This window comes from Manis javanica, chromosome 18 (genome assembly GCF_040802235.1).
Source record: "Manis javanica isolate MJ-LG chromosome 18, MJ_LKY, whole genome shotgun sequence".
Taxonomy (NCBI): Eukaryota; Metazoa; Chordata; class Mammalia; order Pholidota; family Manidae; genus Manis; species Manis javanica.
The window spans coordinates 17,106,770-17,125,339 of NC_133173.1; the positions used below are offsets into that span (position 1 = coordinate 17,106,770).

Here is an 18,570-nt window from a genome sequence, read left to right on the forward strand (position 1 = left end):
CCTCATCCTGGAGTCAGGTGCCCCTTGTCCTTTCTCCAGAACAAGAGGCCTGTGTGGCTGGAAGGTGCACCACACTGTGCGGTCTGCTTCCACCGCCACCACACCCTTTCCTTTAAGCCCCAACTCTTTCCTTGGGCATCTGTTGTATGTTTTTTAAATTGTGTTAAATCCAATTAACATAAAATTTACCATCTTTACCATTTTAAAGTACACAGTTTAGTAGCATTATGTACATTTACACGGTTGTAGTACCAGTCTCAACACAGAAACTGCCCCCATTAAACCCTGAGCTCCAGTTCCCCTCCCCCAGCCCCTGGCAGCCACCCTTTTACCCTCTGGCTGTGAATTTGATGACTCCAGACACCTCATGTAAGTGGAGTCATCCAGTATTTGTTTCTGTGTGACTGGCTTATTTCCCTTGGCATATAGTGTCCCCAAGGCTCATCCATGTTGCAGCAGGTGTCAGAATTCCCTTCCTTTTTAAGGCTGAATGATACAAACCAGTTTGCTTATCTGTTCATCCGTCAGTGGACATTTGGGTCGCTCCACCTCTTGGCTGGCGTGAACCACGCTGCTGTGAATGTGGTGTAGACGTCTCTTTTCCAGTCTGTCTAGTTTTTGTTGCAAATGCTCCTAGACCCCTGGCCTATCTGTCTGGGGTCAGTTCTAAGAATGAGGAAATGAAGGCCCCCCCGCCCCTGGGAAGCTCTTTCCTGTGGAGCTGGTGTCTGTGAGGCTGGTCCGGGGAGGGAATGGCTCACCTGTCACTGTTTCACAGAGGAGGGCTGAGGAACAGGGAGGTGAGGTAACTTGTCCCAGGGCTCCCGGCTGGGAAGTGGCCGAATGGGGCTGTCAGACAGAACATGCCCCCACTGCCCATTGTCAGATGCTTGTGCACGATACCAGGGTGTCCATGGATTTATTGGCACCTGTGAGCAGTACAGAGGCTGATATATTTGGATCTAGGGCCCAGGGTATCAATAACCAAGCAATGGAAGGGCATATAAGGCCCTGATTATGGCTTCTGTGGTGCTGGCCCAGCCAGTGTCTCCCCCCACAGAGGCCGCAGGGGCTGCTGGGCTCACTGCCCACCGTGTGCCATGCATACACGTCCCCTTGAATCTCCTGGAAAAGTTTGCCCATGTCTGAGTTCGTCTTGCACGGTGCTTTTTCCATTTTCAGCGTCATTACATCCAAAGTACAATGCATTAGTTTGCTGGTGGGCCCTGTGCAACCCAGTTGATGCTGTTTCTAAACGGATCCCTCTGCTCCTTTTCCACACCATCCAAGACATCAAGTCTCCAGCTGGGAGGCACAGCTGCCCTGTGGAGAAGCGCCCCCTATGAAGTGAGGGCACCCTGGGGCCCAGGCCCTGCAGGCGTGCCTCATTTGGGAAGCTGGGTGCCATGTGTACGGGTGGCCCTCTCTTCAGCACTTCCTGCACACCTTCTGCCCCCACACCCCCCGTGCAGCCTGTCCCCCAGATTCTAGCTGGGGCCACCCACCAGGCTCTGAGTTCCCCTGGCAATGCCGTCTGAAGGTGCAAAGCCATTTTCCCCTTTTTCTCTCCCCCTTTACCTTCTTTCCTCGAATCTCCAGACTAAGGAGAAAGCCACCACCAGGGATTTAATCAGGGCGGCACCTTGTATGGAGCCTCCCAGCCTCTGTGGGGAGCCAGCGGGGTCCGCCTGACACCTGGCCAGGCTGGAAAGTGAGCCAGGTCATCCTGAGGCACCTTCTTCAGGATCTTCAGGGGGCCAGTTACACTGGGCACGCAAGCCCTTAAACCATTTGAGGGGGACAGCACAGAGTTCGTCCTTGCCGCTGTGTGGGGCATTTGGGCAGCCAGGCAGGCAGGGCCTTTACTCTGCAGAACAGGGGCTCCCCTTTCTGAATATGGGTAGCTTTTTTCTGTCTGGCCCAAGTGCATGCGCTCCAGGACTCTGACCAGCTCTGCACAAGAGTCCAGGTCACTGGGCAGCACTGGCCTTGGGCCGTGACATCAGGCTCACAAGGCCACACTCACAAAACAAATAACAGATGGCAATCCTGCAGGTGGTGGCAGGGGCAGCCTGTGGTTAGTGGCCTTATTTAAGCTTGTCTCAGCCTTAGAAAGATATCAGGTGAAGTCCTGAGGGAGATAAGGGTGGAGGTGCAGATGGGGTGGAACAGTCCCGTCTAAAGGTGGGAAGGTCAGGCCCGGTGGCCTGGAAATCAGAGGCCCCAGCCAAATGGGCCGGCCTGGCCAGGGCTGGGCTGAGCAGTGGATCTGCCGCAGGCAGGAGGCCCTGGGGCTGGGGGAGGGCGCCCACCGCAGGGCGTGGAGAAGAGGCTCTGATACATGGAGCCTTGCCATGGAATGGAAAGAGGAGTGAGTTGGGAGAGGGGCCTGGCCATCCGCTTGCGTCTTCTACCACCTTGTTGTGCCTCCTGCCGGCCCATCCTTGACCTGTTACAGGTGCTGGCCGGAATCATCCTTCCTGATTCTGGGTGGGGGGGTCTCCCCTGCTTTTCAAGTATGAGGGCCCCTAAAAAGTCATAAAAACCTTGACGAGATGATCACTGTGCTGGTGGTGTTTTCCGATTGAGGAAACTGTAAGGACGAAGGCCACCGCAGACTGGGGGAGGCCTTACGTGACATGGGTGGGCTCTGGGTGCTCAGGGGTCAGCGTCCTGCCAGCCTGGGCCTCCCTGCCCAGCTGTTGGCTTGGCCTTCCTCATGCTCACGCACGCTGCTGGGGTGCAGGCCTCCAGGGCGGCAAAGCTGAGGAAGGGGCTTTGTGGCAGTGTGGACGCAGGGGCTGGGATGGGAGAGGAGAGCCCCCAATGGAGGGTGCGGCTGCTGTAGGGAAGCCTCAGCACAGGACGGTGCAGATCAGCCCTCCTGCTTCTGCCCTGTGCTTCCTGGTGGATTAGGGACCCCGTCTTTGGACACAGCCAGGGTGGGGGTGGGGGCCTGGTGTCCTTTCTGCTCCCTCCCCCACTGCATCTCCAGGGCCTCAGCACCCCTCCTATGGCTGTGCTTTCATCCCCCTGCCTTTTGGGAGTTCCCCAAGGCCCCGTGGAGCCCCCTGGAGCCTTGGGGGTGCAGCTGGCCCGCCTTCCTTCCTGAGCCAGCAGCTCCTGCCCTCTGGGGTCTGCTGTCCTGTCCTCTCCTATCTGCGTGGACATCTGCCTTATGCCTTGATCTTTAGTGAATTTCACAAATAGATGGGTTTCACAGACATAGGGGCTTCATCGTCCTTTCCCCAGACCTCCCACGGCTCACGGAATCACCTCCTTGGGATGGGAACAGTGACCGTCTTTGCTTGAAAGAGAGTGGAGTGTGGCTGGTGCAGTCTTCCAAAGTGTGCCTTCATGTCACGCCACCACCCCTCCATGCTCCCTGACCCTGGAGCAAAGGCTTCGGGTGGCAGGTGGGGCCGACTCCGCCGTGTGGGACTGAGGGCCCGGGCGGTTCTCCCACACCCCATGGTGAGGACTCTGTTTTTTAAAAATATATTCCAAATCATAAATCTCTCGGTTCTTGAGGCAACAGATTGCACGTAGAAGCATTTGTCAGGGGACTTCTCCCTCTGCGTGATTAATTCCCCTCTCCCAACTTTGGGGACTGAGTAAGTGCCTGGCCGGTGTGGCAGGAACTGTGGGCTGACCCGACACCTGTCTTCTTAGATCTGCAGCCTCATGCGAGGGGGCATCGCAGAGCGCGGAGGCGTCAGGGTGGGTCACCGGATCATCGAGATCAACGGGCAGAGTGTGGTGGCCACGGCCCATGAGAAGATAGTCCAGGCTCTGTCCAACTCGGTCGGAGAGGTAAGGCTATGCCGATTGCACCCCTACTGCCACAATCATTTTTCTGAAGCCAGAACTGGAATCGAGGGGCATCTGGGCCCATACATTTGTAAACCAGCATCTAACCCCGGCGGGGGAGGTGGTGTGCGGTGCTCAGGAAGGCCACTGGTCCCTACCCTGGGAAACCAACCCTTCTCGGGAGAGCCCGACCCTGCTGAGACCACAGCGCAGGACGGTGCAGGGAAGCCTCAGCTGGTATGTGTGCTCCCACCTTGACCTCTGCGAGCCACCCCCTCTCCGAAGTCCCTGGGCATCAGCTGAGCTGGCCAGGCTGTGCTCTCACCCAGGAAATGCCCGAGACAAGGCTGAACAGAGTGACAGGTGGCGTTCGGCAGTCCCGGCCCAGCTGTTTAGCCATTGGGAGGGCAGAGGCAGTGGTGGAACCCCTTTGGCACTGGTCCTGAGCCGTGCTTGCTGGGTCTGGACCCTGCTCTCTGTGCGAATCCCCGGCCACCCGGGAAGTAGCTCAGCCCTCTGCCTGAATCTGCTGTCTTCCCACCCACAGGGCAGGCCAGCTGTGTCTGCTCCACCCTCTCCTGCTCCGCTGACATTTTCCAGCTCTTTCTGGCATGAGTTTGATGCCAGCATGAGGATGGAGGAGGGTACAGAGGGCAAGGGCCTAGCTTTCCTCAAGTTGCTCCTGAGTGAACAGGGCGGCTCAGGCTGAGAAGTGAGGTGCTCAAGTGGTGATACCACAGTGCTGGGTGCTGCTCCTCAGGGGGTGAGGGTGTACCAAGGGGGGTGGTCAAAATGAATGGGCGAGGAGCTTCCTGGGAGATGGGAGGCAGAGACAGCCGAAGGGGTGAGTCGGGAGAGGGGCCGTCTGCAAGGGGCTCGGCCAGGGGGTTCGGGTCTGCTTCTCAAGGCCGTGGGGAGTCCTGGGGTGTGACCAGGACAGTGGCGGCCTCGGGCCCTGTGGCTGTGCAGGGAAGAGGGCATGGGCCCCACTTGCAGCCAGTGAGGGGAGGGGGCTCTGGCTTGCCGCCTGGGTTGGTGGGCACTGTCTCCTGAGGGGCTTCAGATCACGCTTCCTGAGGCCAGGACGACATACTGAGTATTTTGTAAAGCCCCTGGGGCCAGGGGTGGAGGCCTGTTTTCCCCTAGACTGGTGGTGGCACTGCTGGCTCTCAGGAGGAAGAGGGGGCCAGGTGGGCACCATTAGCCTCCTTTTACAAATGGCCTCAGAGAAAGGGAAATCCGATTTTCCTAAGTAGGCACTTTGACATGGCCGGCCGCTGGGGCCATCAGCCTCCCACCTACGAAGAAATCGCTAGGGTGGAGAAGTGTTTCCACTCTTCAGACCCGAGATGAGCTGATGGAGGGTGTGAGCATCCCCCAGCTAGGCCAGAACTCACACGCGACAGCCGGGCTCAGAGACTGCAGTGTCTGCCTGTCTCTTCCATGGTCCCTGAGCACATTCAGGAAATGAGTCACGGAAGAACAAGACCTGGAGTCAGGATGAGCCTGGGGGAGGGTGTCAGGTGGAGGAACTATGCAGAATGAGTCTATGATAGAAAAAGCCGCCCTTGGGTGATGGGGGGGCGAGAGTCGGAATTGATCAAACCCATCTGGCGGTGGAGCCAGTGGGGAGTGTGTGACGATCCTGAAAACGTATCTGTGAAATCGGCCTATCTGGGCTGGTCAGAGAGGCCTGAGACCTGCTTGAGGGCCTGGAGCTGGCTACGCCTGCACCCTGCCTTCGCCTCTCGCTGGGCACCGGCAGGGTGAGGCCAGCAGCGCCCAGACCAGCCAGGCCTCCCAGAGCCAGTGCACCGCTAGAGGCCCGGGCCCGGGGCAGTCCTGGGCCAGTCTGCTGGAGCAGAGAGCTGAGAGGCAGGCCTCACCTTCTCTGTGCTGCCATGGGCTTCTCATCTTGCGTTGCTCCTCGGGATTCTGGGGTGCATGCCAGGTCTCCCTAGGGAGTGGTCCTGTACCTTGCTTGTGTACCCAGCCCTCTCAGAGCCAGGGAGTGAGGCTGGACCCCAAAGGCTCATGTGCTGACTCCCAAAGGATGGGGATTTGAGGTCCCCTGGCCCTCAGCAAGCAAGTTCCTGGACCCCAGAACACCCCCTTTCCCTGGCTGCACAGGAAGGGCTGAGCTTTCTTTGTTCACACTGATGTAAAGCCTACCCCTTGCAGTTTCTGTGGAGGCCTGGGTGCCCCCTGCCTGCTCCCGGTGGGATGGGCAAACTGTAGTCCAGTGCAAAGTCTGGTTTTCCACCTCCCTAGCTCCGCCCCTTGTCAGCTTGAGCTGAAGGAAAACTAGCCCTGGACCTTGTATAAACCCTCTAAAGACCCGGATGGAGAGCATAAGACCCTTCCTCCACTCTGAAAGCCGGAGCTTCACACGGAAAGCCCCCACGGGACTCTCGCAGCTGGCCGTGTCTAGTAGGTTGCGTGGAGGGAGGGGAGAGGCAAGGGGGGGAGTGTGGGCTCAGCCCCTCTCTCTCATTGACAGATCCACATGAAGACCATGCCTGCTGCCATGTTCAGGCTCCTCACGGGCCAGGAGACCCCGCTGTACATCTAGGCCCGCCCAGCCCACAGCGTCCAGCCTATCTGGGCCCCAAGGAGCGGGAGGCCACACCCAGGACCTGACCCCTGGCCCCTCAGCCCACCCAAGGAACTGGCTTCCTGAAGGGCATGGCCTCACCACCCACTTTTTCTGTTTTGGACAAAAAGGGGTATGTCTTTATCAAAGGAGAGGCGCAGGACCCAGTCTTTGTAGAGCAGTCAAGTGTATGGCCGCATCCTGAACTGTTTCCCCACTGCACCCGACGAGCGAGTGTCTGTGCCCCGTGTGGCGTGGCACGTCCTTCCTCCCCGAGGCCGTGGAGTGGACTGTGGCTGCTTCCGGACGCTCCGGGGTCCTGGGGGTGGGGGTGCCCTGGAGGCCCGACGGGCTGATCGGCTGCTGCTTCGCCCCAGGAGTGGCTGCCCAGCTCTCAGGATGGGACTTGTAACTGAAGTTTGGGAGCGGGATTGTATTTACTGAGAAAGAGGACATTCCTGAGTTAAATAAAAGATGATGGCCACAACATCGAAACTCCCTATTTATTTAGGTACTATCACTGTTTCGACTTTTGTTTTGATTAGCCATTCTTCAGACTTCTGGGTTTTCGGATGAAAACCTGCCCAGGCCTGCCGCCTGCCGTCCCCCGTCCTCCACGCCCCTCGGACTACCTGGGCCCCACAGTCCTGGCTGCCTCCCCCACCTGAGGCCTCCCCACGAGGGGGCATGCTCTCTCCCCCTCCCTCCGGGGGCCAGGAGAGCCGCTCAGGCTGTAGCCATCTAGTTAAAGTCTCTGCACACACGCACACACACGTGCTCCCCGCCCCGCAGCACACAAGGAAACTTGACCTCTGCCACGGCAGGGCCAGGCGTCGTCACCGTGAGCAGTGTTAGTTGTGTGTAGATCAAGTAAAATGTAGCCTAGTTCCGTTCCCTAGAGATCAGTGCTACCTGACGTCATTTTGTCTGGGAGTCTCTTTCTTTGGCCCAGGACTTGAAAAATACACTGTGACTTAAGAAGCCTTACCATGCAGTAACTACAGCTTTAGTATTACTGTATCCAAGCAGTGACCTGTGTGTTGCATGCAGCTGACCTTAGGAAGACTCGCTAATGTCACTAATAAACCTGAAGTCATGACGAAAAGCTCGTTTGTCGACCTGGCTGGTTTGTTGACCAAGAAGTAGGGGCCTGACTCTCCTCTGGATTCCACTTCACACCACAGCTCTTCGAGGCTGCTGTGTGGTGACCACACCCCATCCAGGTCTGGGGCCCTGGGGGCTCTCCCAGGTGAGGTCACGGGTGGGTGCTGCAGGCACCGGGTATCAGGCACGCCTCGCCCTGCAGCGGAGGGTCACTGGTGGAGACGGCACCAGGCCCACTCCCACCCCCATCCCAGGGAGGAGAGGGGAGGAGGGAGAGCCCTGGGTTTAACCTCTGGGAGGCGTGCATGTGTGCTTGTGTGTGTGTGTGCATTTGTGTATGAGTAAAACAAAGCTGGGCCACCTGTCTGGGCACCGTCTCCTTACCTGCAGGGCCTTCTGCAGCCTGTCTCCCATCTCAAATAACAACAGGATTCAACAGCACTCTTATCACTTACCTTTGTCCATGGCCACCATCCTGGTGTCACCAGGCAGGGGTTGAGCATGGGCTTTGGTCAAAGGCCTGGGGCCCTTGGACAAGTAGGACCCATCTCTGGCCTGCTCACAAGCAGTCTACTCCAGGCCATGAGTGGCTGGGGAGGTGCTTCAGGCCTGGCCAGGGAGGCCCACTTGGCTGATGAGAAGGAATGCCACCTGAGTAAGCGCTGGCAGCAAGGGGCCTCAGCTTTGGAGCCCCAAGGGCTGTGTCCCTACAGTGCCCAAGACAAGGCAGATGAAACCCATGGCTGGCAGATGATGGGGGCAGGGGTCCCACCAAATGATACACATAAGCTTAAAAATCCAGATTAAAAAGGTTTGAGCTGGGGGCATGCATTCCTGCCAGATGCCTCAGACGTCACATGCAGGGAGGGCAGCCACGTGCCAGCATCGGCACCACCTGTGTACGTCTGGGTGCCTGCCCTCTGCCCCTCCTGTCCTCAGGACCTGACCTTCAGAAGGGCACAGGGAAACTAGTTGGGTAGCCATGGTTGCCTCACACCCTGCCAGCCACGAGCGCGCGGCCCGAGCCTGCCCTCAGGACCCTGGTCATGAACGGCCACCTGGGCTTTCGGCGTCTGTCTCCGGCCCCATCAGACCCAGAAACACAGAGACCAGAAATAGTTTTTATTAAAACACTGATCATTATGAAAACACCTTGAGGTACATTAAATAAATACAACCTTCGAGTTGTACAAACAAGTCTCCTGTGGCTTGAAAACAATTTCCTACAAAGTCTGCCTGAATAGTAGCATCTCTGAATCAATACAGCTGAGGAGAAAAAAACCCCATCCATTTGAAATAAGCTTTCTGTTACAGGGTTACAAGCGTTTGACTGGTGGTGTCACCAGCTGAAGGAGACCTTAAGTCCTTGTAAGGAGGAGCGCCCCCTTTTGCCACAGAGTTGGGGTCTAGGGCTCACCCACCCCAGCAGCCTTGCAGCCCTCAGGCCAGGGTCAAATGGCAGTGTCTGGACAAGCTCCAGCCCCCTCCAGGTTGCCGGGGGAGGGCAGGTAGAGCGCCCAGGCCCTGGGCCTGTGCAGTGGGGGCCCCATGCCTTGGCTTCCCTGTGCAGGGCCTGCTGATGCCTGAGTGAGTGCAGGGAGCACAGCCCAGCTGGAGGGGGAGAGGGCAGCTCCAGGCTGCGCACAGGCCCAGTTCAGATGCCCGAAGAGCAAGAGGCTTGGAGGGAGGAGGGTGCACCCAGGAGCGGGAGGAAACCAGCTTTCCCCCTGACCACATGCCCACATGGGCTGTGTGTGGCTGGGGCTCCCGCTGCTGGGGCTCCCGGCTCCCGGCCAGCACTGGGCAGAGCGGGGTGGAGCGTCCTAGGGCTGGGTCAGGTCCTCAGCCCATTCCTTGGGCTCTACCTGGCCCGTCTCTTCCTGGGACCCTTCCTGGAAGCCGAGAGCCTGGGCCGTGCTAGAGCCACGTGGGCCACACCCCTGACTGTCCCGATAGCCCTGTCTGGGGGAGGCAGAAGGTTCTAACCCAGTGGTATAAAATTGGGTATAGTTTGCTTATGGGCAAGATAGAGTTACTGTGAGAGCCAGTCCAGAAGAGTGTGAGCAGGTGTGTGACGGGCAGAGCACTTGAGAACATCTGGGACTGTGGGCTTCCAGCCAGGATGCCTGCTCACAGCTAAGCGGAGCCACAGGCTGCAGGGCTTGGGGGTCCTGGGGGGCAGAAGAGACATTGTTCTGCTGCAGGGAGGAAAAGCGGAGGACGAGCATCAGGCCGGGCCTCCCGGCGGCGGCTCACCCTGGCTGCACCATGAAAATACTGACGCTGGAGCTCTACCGCAGGTTGAGGGGGGTGGGGGGCACTGGTCGCCCTGAATGGCAGCCAGGTCTGAGTGCAAAGACACAGCCCACCTGAGGGCTTGGCCCAGGGATGCTGCTGTGTGAGTCCTCAAGCCCAAGTGTGGACCCCCCGCGCCTCCCCCATTCTCCCCCACACTCCACCCCCCACCCCATGGCAAATAGGCAAAACGCTGGCAGCCTGCTGAGCCCTGGCTGCCACCCCAGAGGCACCGAAAAACACCATGACTGAGAGGCCAGGACATCAGGGCTATTAATGCTTTGCCAGCAGCTCAGGGGAGGCTACTTGAAAAAACCATCAGTTAAGTTCACCTGCAAGGGGATTTGGTTTTTAGGACTTCAAAAGTCCTCAGTTGAGAACAGAGAATAGATTTCCTGTTTTAGCATCTGGATAAAGTGCTCATAAATTCATCTCTGGGATATCTCCAGTGGAAAAGTTCTGGCTGTCATCAAAAGGCCTGACTGGTATGTTCCCAGCGCTCTCGCCTCTGGGAGGCAATGACCAGGAACATTCCTGAAGCGACATGTCTGTGGCTGACCATGCCCAGAGACTTCCCACACCCCAGCTCTCTGAGGGCTTGGCATCTGGAAACCCTCCCTGCCACCCCCTCCCTAGCTTCCAGCCTCCCAGACAGACCCCCAGCACACTGGCTACAGTCAGGGGCAGAGGGAAGGGAGGCACGGGCCCCCGACTGCTGGACACTGAGCCTTGGCAGGCACCTGCACTCCCTGTGCCGCTCCCACCCCTACACTCCCTGTGCCAGGCCTGTGGGCTCTTTGCTGAGAGCTGTGGGCCCTGCGCTGCCCCATCCAATGCAGGGGCACCAGCCACAGTTACAGGTCAGGTACTAGCTGCTGCTGTTTGGGACAGCACAGGTACAGACCTGCCATGGCTGCAGAAACTTCTTGAGTCCAGTGCTGTCCAGGGCCATGGCAGGGCAGCCATGGGGGTCACTGGGCCCCCCAGCTGCTGCAGGGGAGTCTGGCCTGCCTGCACACTCAGGGGTTGTCTTACACATGGAGAGAAATGGTTTACAGTCTGCATCCTCTCACTCACACGGCTGTGGCTGCCTGGCTGGGGATGGGCAGCTGTGGGTCATCAGACACCCTGGCAACACCACGTCTTCCCCCAGACCTCTGCCCATCAGCCTGGTGAGGGCAGATACAGGGGAAACCCCCCACAGAGGCTTACTATTATGGAACAACTCACAAGTAAAGGTGTCAAACCATTTCAGCAGTGGGGGACTGAAGACAGCCCACCAGAGAGGAATCGCCAGGAAATGCAGAAGGCAACCCACGGAGGGAGGGCAGAGAGGGGAGGCAGGGGGATTGGAGTCCCGTAAAGCCTCTTGCACAGCTGTCTGCTTCCTGGGGTGGCCAGACCACAGCAGAGACACCCCCCCCACCACCACCACCATTGTATATGTGTTTGCACAATAGCTCTGTAGCCTTGTGCATAGGAAGTTAGGCCCAGGCTGCCCTCTGTGCTAGAAGTACCAATTTTCTTTAAAGCCAGCATGTGATAAAGGGTTGGTATTGAGTGACCCAGACCACACAAGAAAACGGTCTCCTTACTTGATGTCACCCTCCATCCACTTAATCTCTCAACTAAATCGGAGGTGGGTGAGCAGCCTGCTTTTTGATGACCCTAATTCTGAAGATATACCGTGTCCTTAGTTACATGTCACCTGTCACTGTGCTCCTCTAACGCTGTGTTCAAGCTGCTACATGCCTGACAAAACCCAACAGTTCACAATGGACATGGAATCATTCTCTGTATCATTGGAATGGGTAGGAAGTGTCATCCCCATAAAAACAATGATCGGACCCCCCTCAAGGAGGGGACAGTGGCTCCTTGCCTGGGCCGCCCCAAGATTCTCCTGTGGCTGCAGGGTCCCCCCATGCACAGCAGCCTCCAGCAAGGACACGCTGGCACCAGGCCTGTCGTGTCCACATCTACCCCCATGGCGTGTTCACACCTGGTCCCGAAAGCCGGCGCTGAAGATGGCCTCCTCCACATGGCACTCCTCGGAGGTGACCGCCGAGCGGAGGGCGCCCACCACGTGCCGTACCTCGGGAGGGAGGGCACAGTTCGAGTGTTCCAAAAATTTAGCCACCAAAACCCTAGTGTCTGCATAGGCCTTGCTGTCCACTAAGGAATGTGGCCGCTCTTTGGAGACCATGTGCAAGGCCTCTGGCTTCAACCTCTGGTCCATTTTCCAGGCGTCTGGCTCTCCAGGGGAAGAAAGCTGGTGCCGACAAGCACAAGCAGCCATGACAGAGTGAGACAGGGAAACTAAAAATCAAGGGAAAAGAAAAAAATCAGAAAATAACCCAAACAAGAGGCAGCTTTTAAACAAATTCTGTATCAAGCAAACATAAGCATGCTTGGGGCAAGCTTCCGGCTGTTATTTCTGTGCTCCTGGACTGGCACTCTGGGTGCACCCCCGGGTCCCTTTGTCCCCGACATGGCCTTGGCCCCCAGCCCTGAGTTAAGCTGGTGTGGTCCTAGAGGGGCTGCAGCCTGCTGGAGACGAGGATGGCAGGTGGAAACGGGAGGGAAAGTGCCGAGCAGGCCTGGAGAGAAGGGCAGGCAGGGCAGGGGCCAGCACGGCTCCCCCTTCTGTGGGCCTCCCTGCTAGAATTCCTGAGCTCCCAGGGGGTCTGACCTGCCCTGCTCAGTGACCTTCACTCTTATGGGTCTGTGGCACGAGAGGCGGCACTGCCTAAAGACCAGAGCTGGGGGCGGCAGAGGGCAATGAGGTCCCCTTCACCATGTCAAGGGTAGACAGCAGCTCCCTCTCACGGGGTAACAGCTTAGAGTCCTCTGTTCCCCCACCAGGCCAAGGGCTGGGGAAATGGCACTAGCTTCCAACAGGGCCCGTGGCTGCTCTGGACGACCCACAGAATGAATGCTGCTCTGATGGAGCCTCTGCAGATAGCCAGCTCCAGGCAGTCCACTGTGACCAGCTCACCAAGGACCAGGTCAAGGCCCAGCCTGACCAGTCTGTTTCAAGTGACACAAAGGAAATAGCTTCTGGGGGGTCTGGGGTGTTTTTCGTGGCAACTGAGCAAGCCTGGCAATTAAGCAGGAGAAACTGTAAAAACTCACACATGAGGCTAATCCCTCCTCTAATAGAATCTCCTAAATGCAATGACACAAGCAGTCATGTGCATGTTAAACTGTTATAGCCTCTAACATACCCTGCCAAAAGAGAAGGGCAGGGAAGGCTGCTCTTCCGAAGACCGGAGAGCTGGCGAGCCCACGACCCTGGTGACACTGGGAGGGGCTGGACTTAGACACAGGCAGCCTAGGACCACTAGCTCCCCCTTAGCCCCCATTTGACAGCAGGTGTTAAAGCATTTTAGGAACAGAGCATCTCACCAGTCCTCAGAGCAGCCCGGGGCAGTCCTGCTTCAAGGTCCCGGCTGCAGGAGGGTGTGTGTGAGGGGCTGTCACCTTCACCAGAAAGAGAATTCAGTTAACACAAGAAAGAGAAAAAGGACTCAACAACACCCTGATAATCCTCCTGTGGCTGAGACATACATGTTGGATACCAGACAAGCAAAGAAACTCCTAAGCAAACCTGTGCACAGATAAAACAGGATCACCTTCCACAGGGCAGGTGATGTACCAAGGCCCCGTTGCTTCCTCAGCCCAGCGCCGGCACAGCGCCGTGGGCCAGGTCCACAAACAAACCCACAGCCCTTCATCAGAATGCCCACCCATATCTGAGGGTCCCCAGAGGCCCGGGGAGGTCCCCGCTTTTGGAAGTGGTCAGAGCAGGAACTGGTCTCTAGCCGGGAGGAGGCTGGGCAACAGTGCAGGGTGGTAGATGCAAAGATGGCATTGTGACAACTTGCAGTCAAACCTCATCTCTTCGTCTCCATCCCTAAGATGTCATGGTTTGTGGAGCAGGGATTTGACCGAGGGGGTGCAGGCCAAAGATGGCCATCAGGGGGCCACAGAGTGGGCTCTCCAAGGGCAGGGGATCCTCCCCCAAGCCTCAGTGCATGGATGTGAACATGTGTTACCCTAACAGGGCGGAGAGGGGGTCTGACCCTGGAATACACCAGCAGAGGGGCATCTCCAGAAGATTCTGCAGAGCCTTCTGAATGTAAGGGGGCAAGTGACTGTGGGGGGAGGGTAAAGAGACAGGAATGTCGGACCAGGACCTGCAGATGCAAAATATCTGAGGACATTTCCATCAGTAGGGTATTTCCCCAAAATGGACCTTTGTGGGCCCCTGGTTCCCTCCAGGGACACAGCTGTGCAGGGGCATGGATGGGATTAGTCTCTTTTGGGTTCAGACCACTGAGGTGAGCCTGGTCCACTCCCCAGTGGGCCTCTTCAGAGTTCTTCCAAGAGACTTGGACTTAGTGACAAAATCCCCAGTGCAAACGCATTGCTGCCAGGAGGCCCGTCAGTCTTTCCTGGCAAAACACTGCCATCTGCCCCCACAATAGCAACACAGGAGAAAGTGTGGGTTCTCCAACTTCAGGGAGCACAAGACACCCCAGGGAGCTGGTGTGCAATGCAAAGTCCTGGGCTGCTGGGCACAGGGGCTCTGGTGCCAGGTCCCACAGCTCAGGGAGGGCACTGCCCGCAATCCTGCCTCAAGCTTCAGGCCACACAAAGTGCTGCTGACAACATGCCTGCCTGGGGAGCTCTGGCTGGAGGACCCCCCACCTAGCCAGTGCTGTCACTGGTGCAGCCCACCTACTCTAACAGGCCCTGGCATTTACCACAGGTGCACAGCCCAGGCACATCCTGCAGGAAGGGCCCCTGAGGCTGACAGGTGTGCCTGTGGTCGCCTGCCTGACCTGAGGCCCTCCTGGCCCCCAGGGCTGGTGTGCAGCCGGCAGGCTGACCTACCCAATAGGCTCCTATCACCCCAAACTTCCCATCATCCCTCACTCCTTCCTGGCCAGAGTAGCAAGTCTGGTGGGGGCACAGCAGGGGTCCCAGACGGTCAGGGCTCTTTGGACAACATTCCCAGTGTGGCCCCTGGGTGGGGGGCTCATTGGCTGGCTGTGACTGTCAGTGGTCCCCAAGGTCTGCAGTGTCCAGGGAATAGCTGAGTGCATGCTGGGACACAGGTGATCTGGGCCAGCCGTACCTGCCAGCCCGGACGAGCATGAGGTGGGGTCGCTGGCAGAGCGGGCCACTCGCCCAGGACCTGGCCTTGTCCTCACACCCCTCTGGGGGCCCTCCGGGGATGCACGGCCCAGGCGCAGGGAAGGTTGTGGGGGTGATGAGGTGCCTGCAGGACCGCTGGATGATGGGCAGCTTAGGCCTAGGCCTGTGGTGCCCTCAGATGCTGGGAGGCTCGAGCTGTCTGCCGATGCTACAAGGCAAGGGACACAGCGTTAGCACTGGTGTCCGGCGACCACAGAGCCACCCCGTGGCAGGGACAGCACCTGCCTACCCACCTGCCAGAGCCCTCCCAGGTGTGGGCAGCCTGCCCTTCGGGCCCCAAACCTAGACAAACCCTGTAGTCCCACAGGCGTGGGAACACTGAACAGGCTGACAAATGCTCTATGGGCTAGAAAGGCTGGGAGTGTGGGGTCACCAGATGGTCTCCCCAGATCATTCTGGAAGGGGTAAGAGGGGCAGAGCTTAGCCCTTTCACACTCCACAAGAGACTACAAGTCAGCAGCCACATGTCCCCTCCAGGGCAGCCCTGGGTGGGGGTGTTGGAGGTACAGGAAGGAGGAGGTCATGGTGCTGATGAGCAGGTCCCCTGCAGAGAAGGGAGGGGCTCTGAGGAACATCAGGCTTCCTAGCCTGGTCCCGGTGGGCCTGAGAACCTGCCCGCCCCACGCACGGGGCCTGGGGGCCTGGACCCAGCCCCTGCGTCAGGCAGGTGGGGGGTGACTTTGCCTGCGTGATGCCTGCCTGGTTCTCTAAGCATCAGTGTCACCTGGGAATGGGTCAGAATGCAAATTATCCGCCCCTCCCCAGACGCACTGAATCAGAGACTGGGGTAGGCCGGCCACTGGGTTTAAACGCCCCTGGGGATTCTGATGTCCCCTAAGTGGCGAACGACAGCCAGACCCGTGATGCTGGGCAGGCCAGGCTCTAGCCCCTCACTGCTCTAAGGGTGGCTGGCACCCTCAGGGGCTGGGTCAGGGGACCTGCACAGACATCCCGGCTCCAGAGTGCTGTCCCCGTACTTTCCTCCTATCACCAGACAACCTCAGAGCTCCTTTCCATGAGGCTTCTCACCCCGCTGCAGCAGATTTTCAAGGTGAGTGGCCCCCAGGTTACCCCCATTCCACAGCTGAGGAAATGGGGGGGGGAGAAGGGTCACAAGGCACTGGGTGGCATAGCTGGTTGGAAGCAGCCCAGTTCTGGGGCGCTCTTGCTCAACCGCACCCCTCCATCATCCAGGCTTCTCTCTCAGTAGATGCCCTGGGACAATCAGGGGTCCACCAGGGAAACAGAAAGATGAACTAGACCTTGCAAACCATATGCAAAAATAAAATCTCCAGGGCAATTAAGCCTTTTCTTTTCTAAGACAGCATAAAACATTAGTAATAGAAAATAGGTAAGAATAAACCTACAGCCTCGGGGTGAATAGACTTTATAAACATGATAGAAACCATAAAGGAAAAGCTTGATCAATTTTGACAGCAAAGTAACTTGTGAATGGCAGAGGCACCGTAACGGGGCAAGGCAAAGCGCAGCCTGGGAATACTTGCAACGCAGAGGAAAAGTGTCACTCTCACATTTTCTATACTTCCATCTAACAGATGCTTTCCTTACAAACCTACAAGAAAAATAGAAAACACTGCAAGAGAAAAAAATGGACTGATAACTAACCTTCAAGTGGCGAATACACATGTGAAAGGTGCTCAAACTCAACATTGTGTGTGTATTGTTTACCTACAAGGGTGATAAAGACCATCAGGAGTGACAGTACCTGGGGGATGCCATAAACATCCTTGGTGGTACGTAAACTATAATAACTATAATAAAAACTTCCCAGAAAGCAATGTGGCCAATATATCAGCATCTAGAATACACATTCCCTTAGACTCAGGGATCTCACTCATAGGAGTTCATTCTAAGGGAGTAATCGGGCAAGTATGCAAAGCCAAACGGATAAATGTAGAAAAGAAACAACACTTTCCTGTGTCATTAGAAAACTTCAAGCCCAGAAATCTAATTATTGACTCTATCAAAATTACACAGCCATGTATTAGAATTTGAATAATACTCATTCCTGCTGATTCCACTTGATCCTAATTTTCTCCCTCCCTCCTTGTCTCCCTCTCTCTCTTTATAGCTTTACAAAAAAGCCATACATATTTAATGTGTACAATGTGATGAGATTGGACATACACATATGCTCTTGATCCCAATTTTCTTAGTGTCCGTAATAATCCGATGGCTAAATTCCTTGGGGATCGAAAGTCACACAGAGAAATGTGACTTAGCTCTGAATATATATAATAGAGATTGATAAGATTAACATAATATTACAGGAGAAGCTCATGGACCAAGACTGGTAACTCCCCTTTTTGTACACCCTCACTCTGGCTTCGGTCATGAGGCTGTTTTTAGTAGTGATAATCCTAGTGCAATTTCAGTTTTTCGCCTAACAGATCACAAGCATTTTTATTAATGTATAATAATGTATTTAGCATCTATAATGTTATCATTGACTCTTATTAATGGACTTCATTGTCCCTATAATTTTTTACTGTTATGAAAAACATACAAGTTATGCCTAGAGTTTGTTCTACTTTGTTGTCCCTCCCCTAGAACAGTTCTAAAAGTATGATCACCATGTCTAATGGCATAAAAAATGTCTACAGCTCTTTATCCAAAATGCTTTGCTAAAGGTGTTGGTTGATAGACAAGCTGCCCATCAGCTTAGGTGTAGCAGCTTCCCTGTGGCCTTGCCAGCATCTGTGTCCTTATTATAATTTTGTTATTTTAATAGATAGAAAACAATACCAGAATCTAACTCTCCCCCATACAAAAGAATTCTAGAGCTAGGGAGTCCAGCTAAGTTTCAGGATACAAGATCAATACACAAGAATGAATCACATCTTTACCAGAATCAGTCACATATGTGAACAGTGAATATATAGAAATCAAAAGTGAAGACATAATACATTCACAGTTGCTCCAAAGAAAATGGAACACGTAAGTGTACACTGAACAAAACAGGCCCAGGACCTGTACACTGAAAGGGACAAAATGCTGATGAAAGAAATCAAAGGTCCAAATCAATGGAGAGATGTGTGGTGTTCATGCACCGGAAGGCTCAGCTCAGAAAAATGGCAATTCTACACAAATGACTCTGCAGGTTTAATGCAACTCCTATCAGCATCCCAGCAAGGTTTTTCTGCAGATAGAGACAAATGGATTCTAAAATTGATGTGGAAAGCCACAGGCCCTAGAGTACCTAGAACAATCATGGCAGAAGAATGAAGTGGGAAGCATCACTTGCCTATTATTAAGACTTACTACAGAGGGACAGTAATCAAGACTGGTTGTTGGTGGGGGACTGACATCCAATCAGCAGAACACAATAGAGGGTCCAGAACAGACCCATGCAGTTAGGCACAACTAATTTTTCACAGAGGTATAAACCTAACAAATGATCTGCAACAATTAGATATCTTGTAGTCCAGAAAATGACCTTGACTTCAACCTCACCTCACACAGAAATAACCTGGTGGGACATGTCTTTTCTCAAGTTAAACCTGCTTGGCCTGCTGTCCCACGAGCCA

At 55.8% G+C, this 18,570-nt stretch overlaps 2 protein-coding genes across 8 annotated transcripts in view; one reads left to right on the plus strand and one right to left on the minus strand.

Moving 5' to 3' along the window:
• Window positions 1-7,508, plus strand: part of APBA2 (amyloid beta precursor protein binding family A member 2) — a 219,554-nt gene extending 212,046 nt beyond the window's left edge. For all 6 annotated transcript variants that reach the window (XM_037000666.2, XM_073227080.1, XM_037000669.2 and 3 more), the window contains 2 exons: window positions 3,673-3,813; window positions 6,311-7,508. In XM_037000666.2, coding sequence (XP_036856561.2) covers window positions 3,673-3,813; window positions 6,311-6,382 — 213 coding nt within the window. In that variant the 3' untranslated portion in view covers window positions 6,383-7,508. The remainder of the gene's footprint in view (window positions 1-3,672; window positions 3,814-6,310) is intronic.
• A 1,106-nt stretch (window positions 7,509-8,614) lies between these two features.
• ENTREP2 (endosomal transmembrane epsin interactor 2) overlaps window positions 8,615-18,570 on the minus strand; it is a 455,015-nt gene continuing 445,059 nt past the window's right edge. For both annotated transcript variants that reach the window (XM_073227102.1, XM_073227101.1), the window contains 3 exons: window positions 14,943-15,170; window positions 13,208-13,282; window positions 8,615-12,118 (listed from right to left, as the gene is read on the minus strand). In XM_073227102.1, coding sequence (XP_073083203.1) covers window positions 11,796-12,118; window positions 13,208-13,282; window positions 14,943-15,170 — 626 coding nt within the window. In that variant the 3' untranslated portion in view covers window positions 8,615-11,795. The remainder of the gene's footprint in view (window positions 12,119-13,207; window positions 13,283-14,942; window positions 15,171-18,570) is intronic.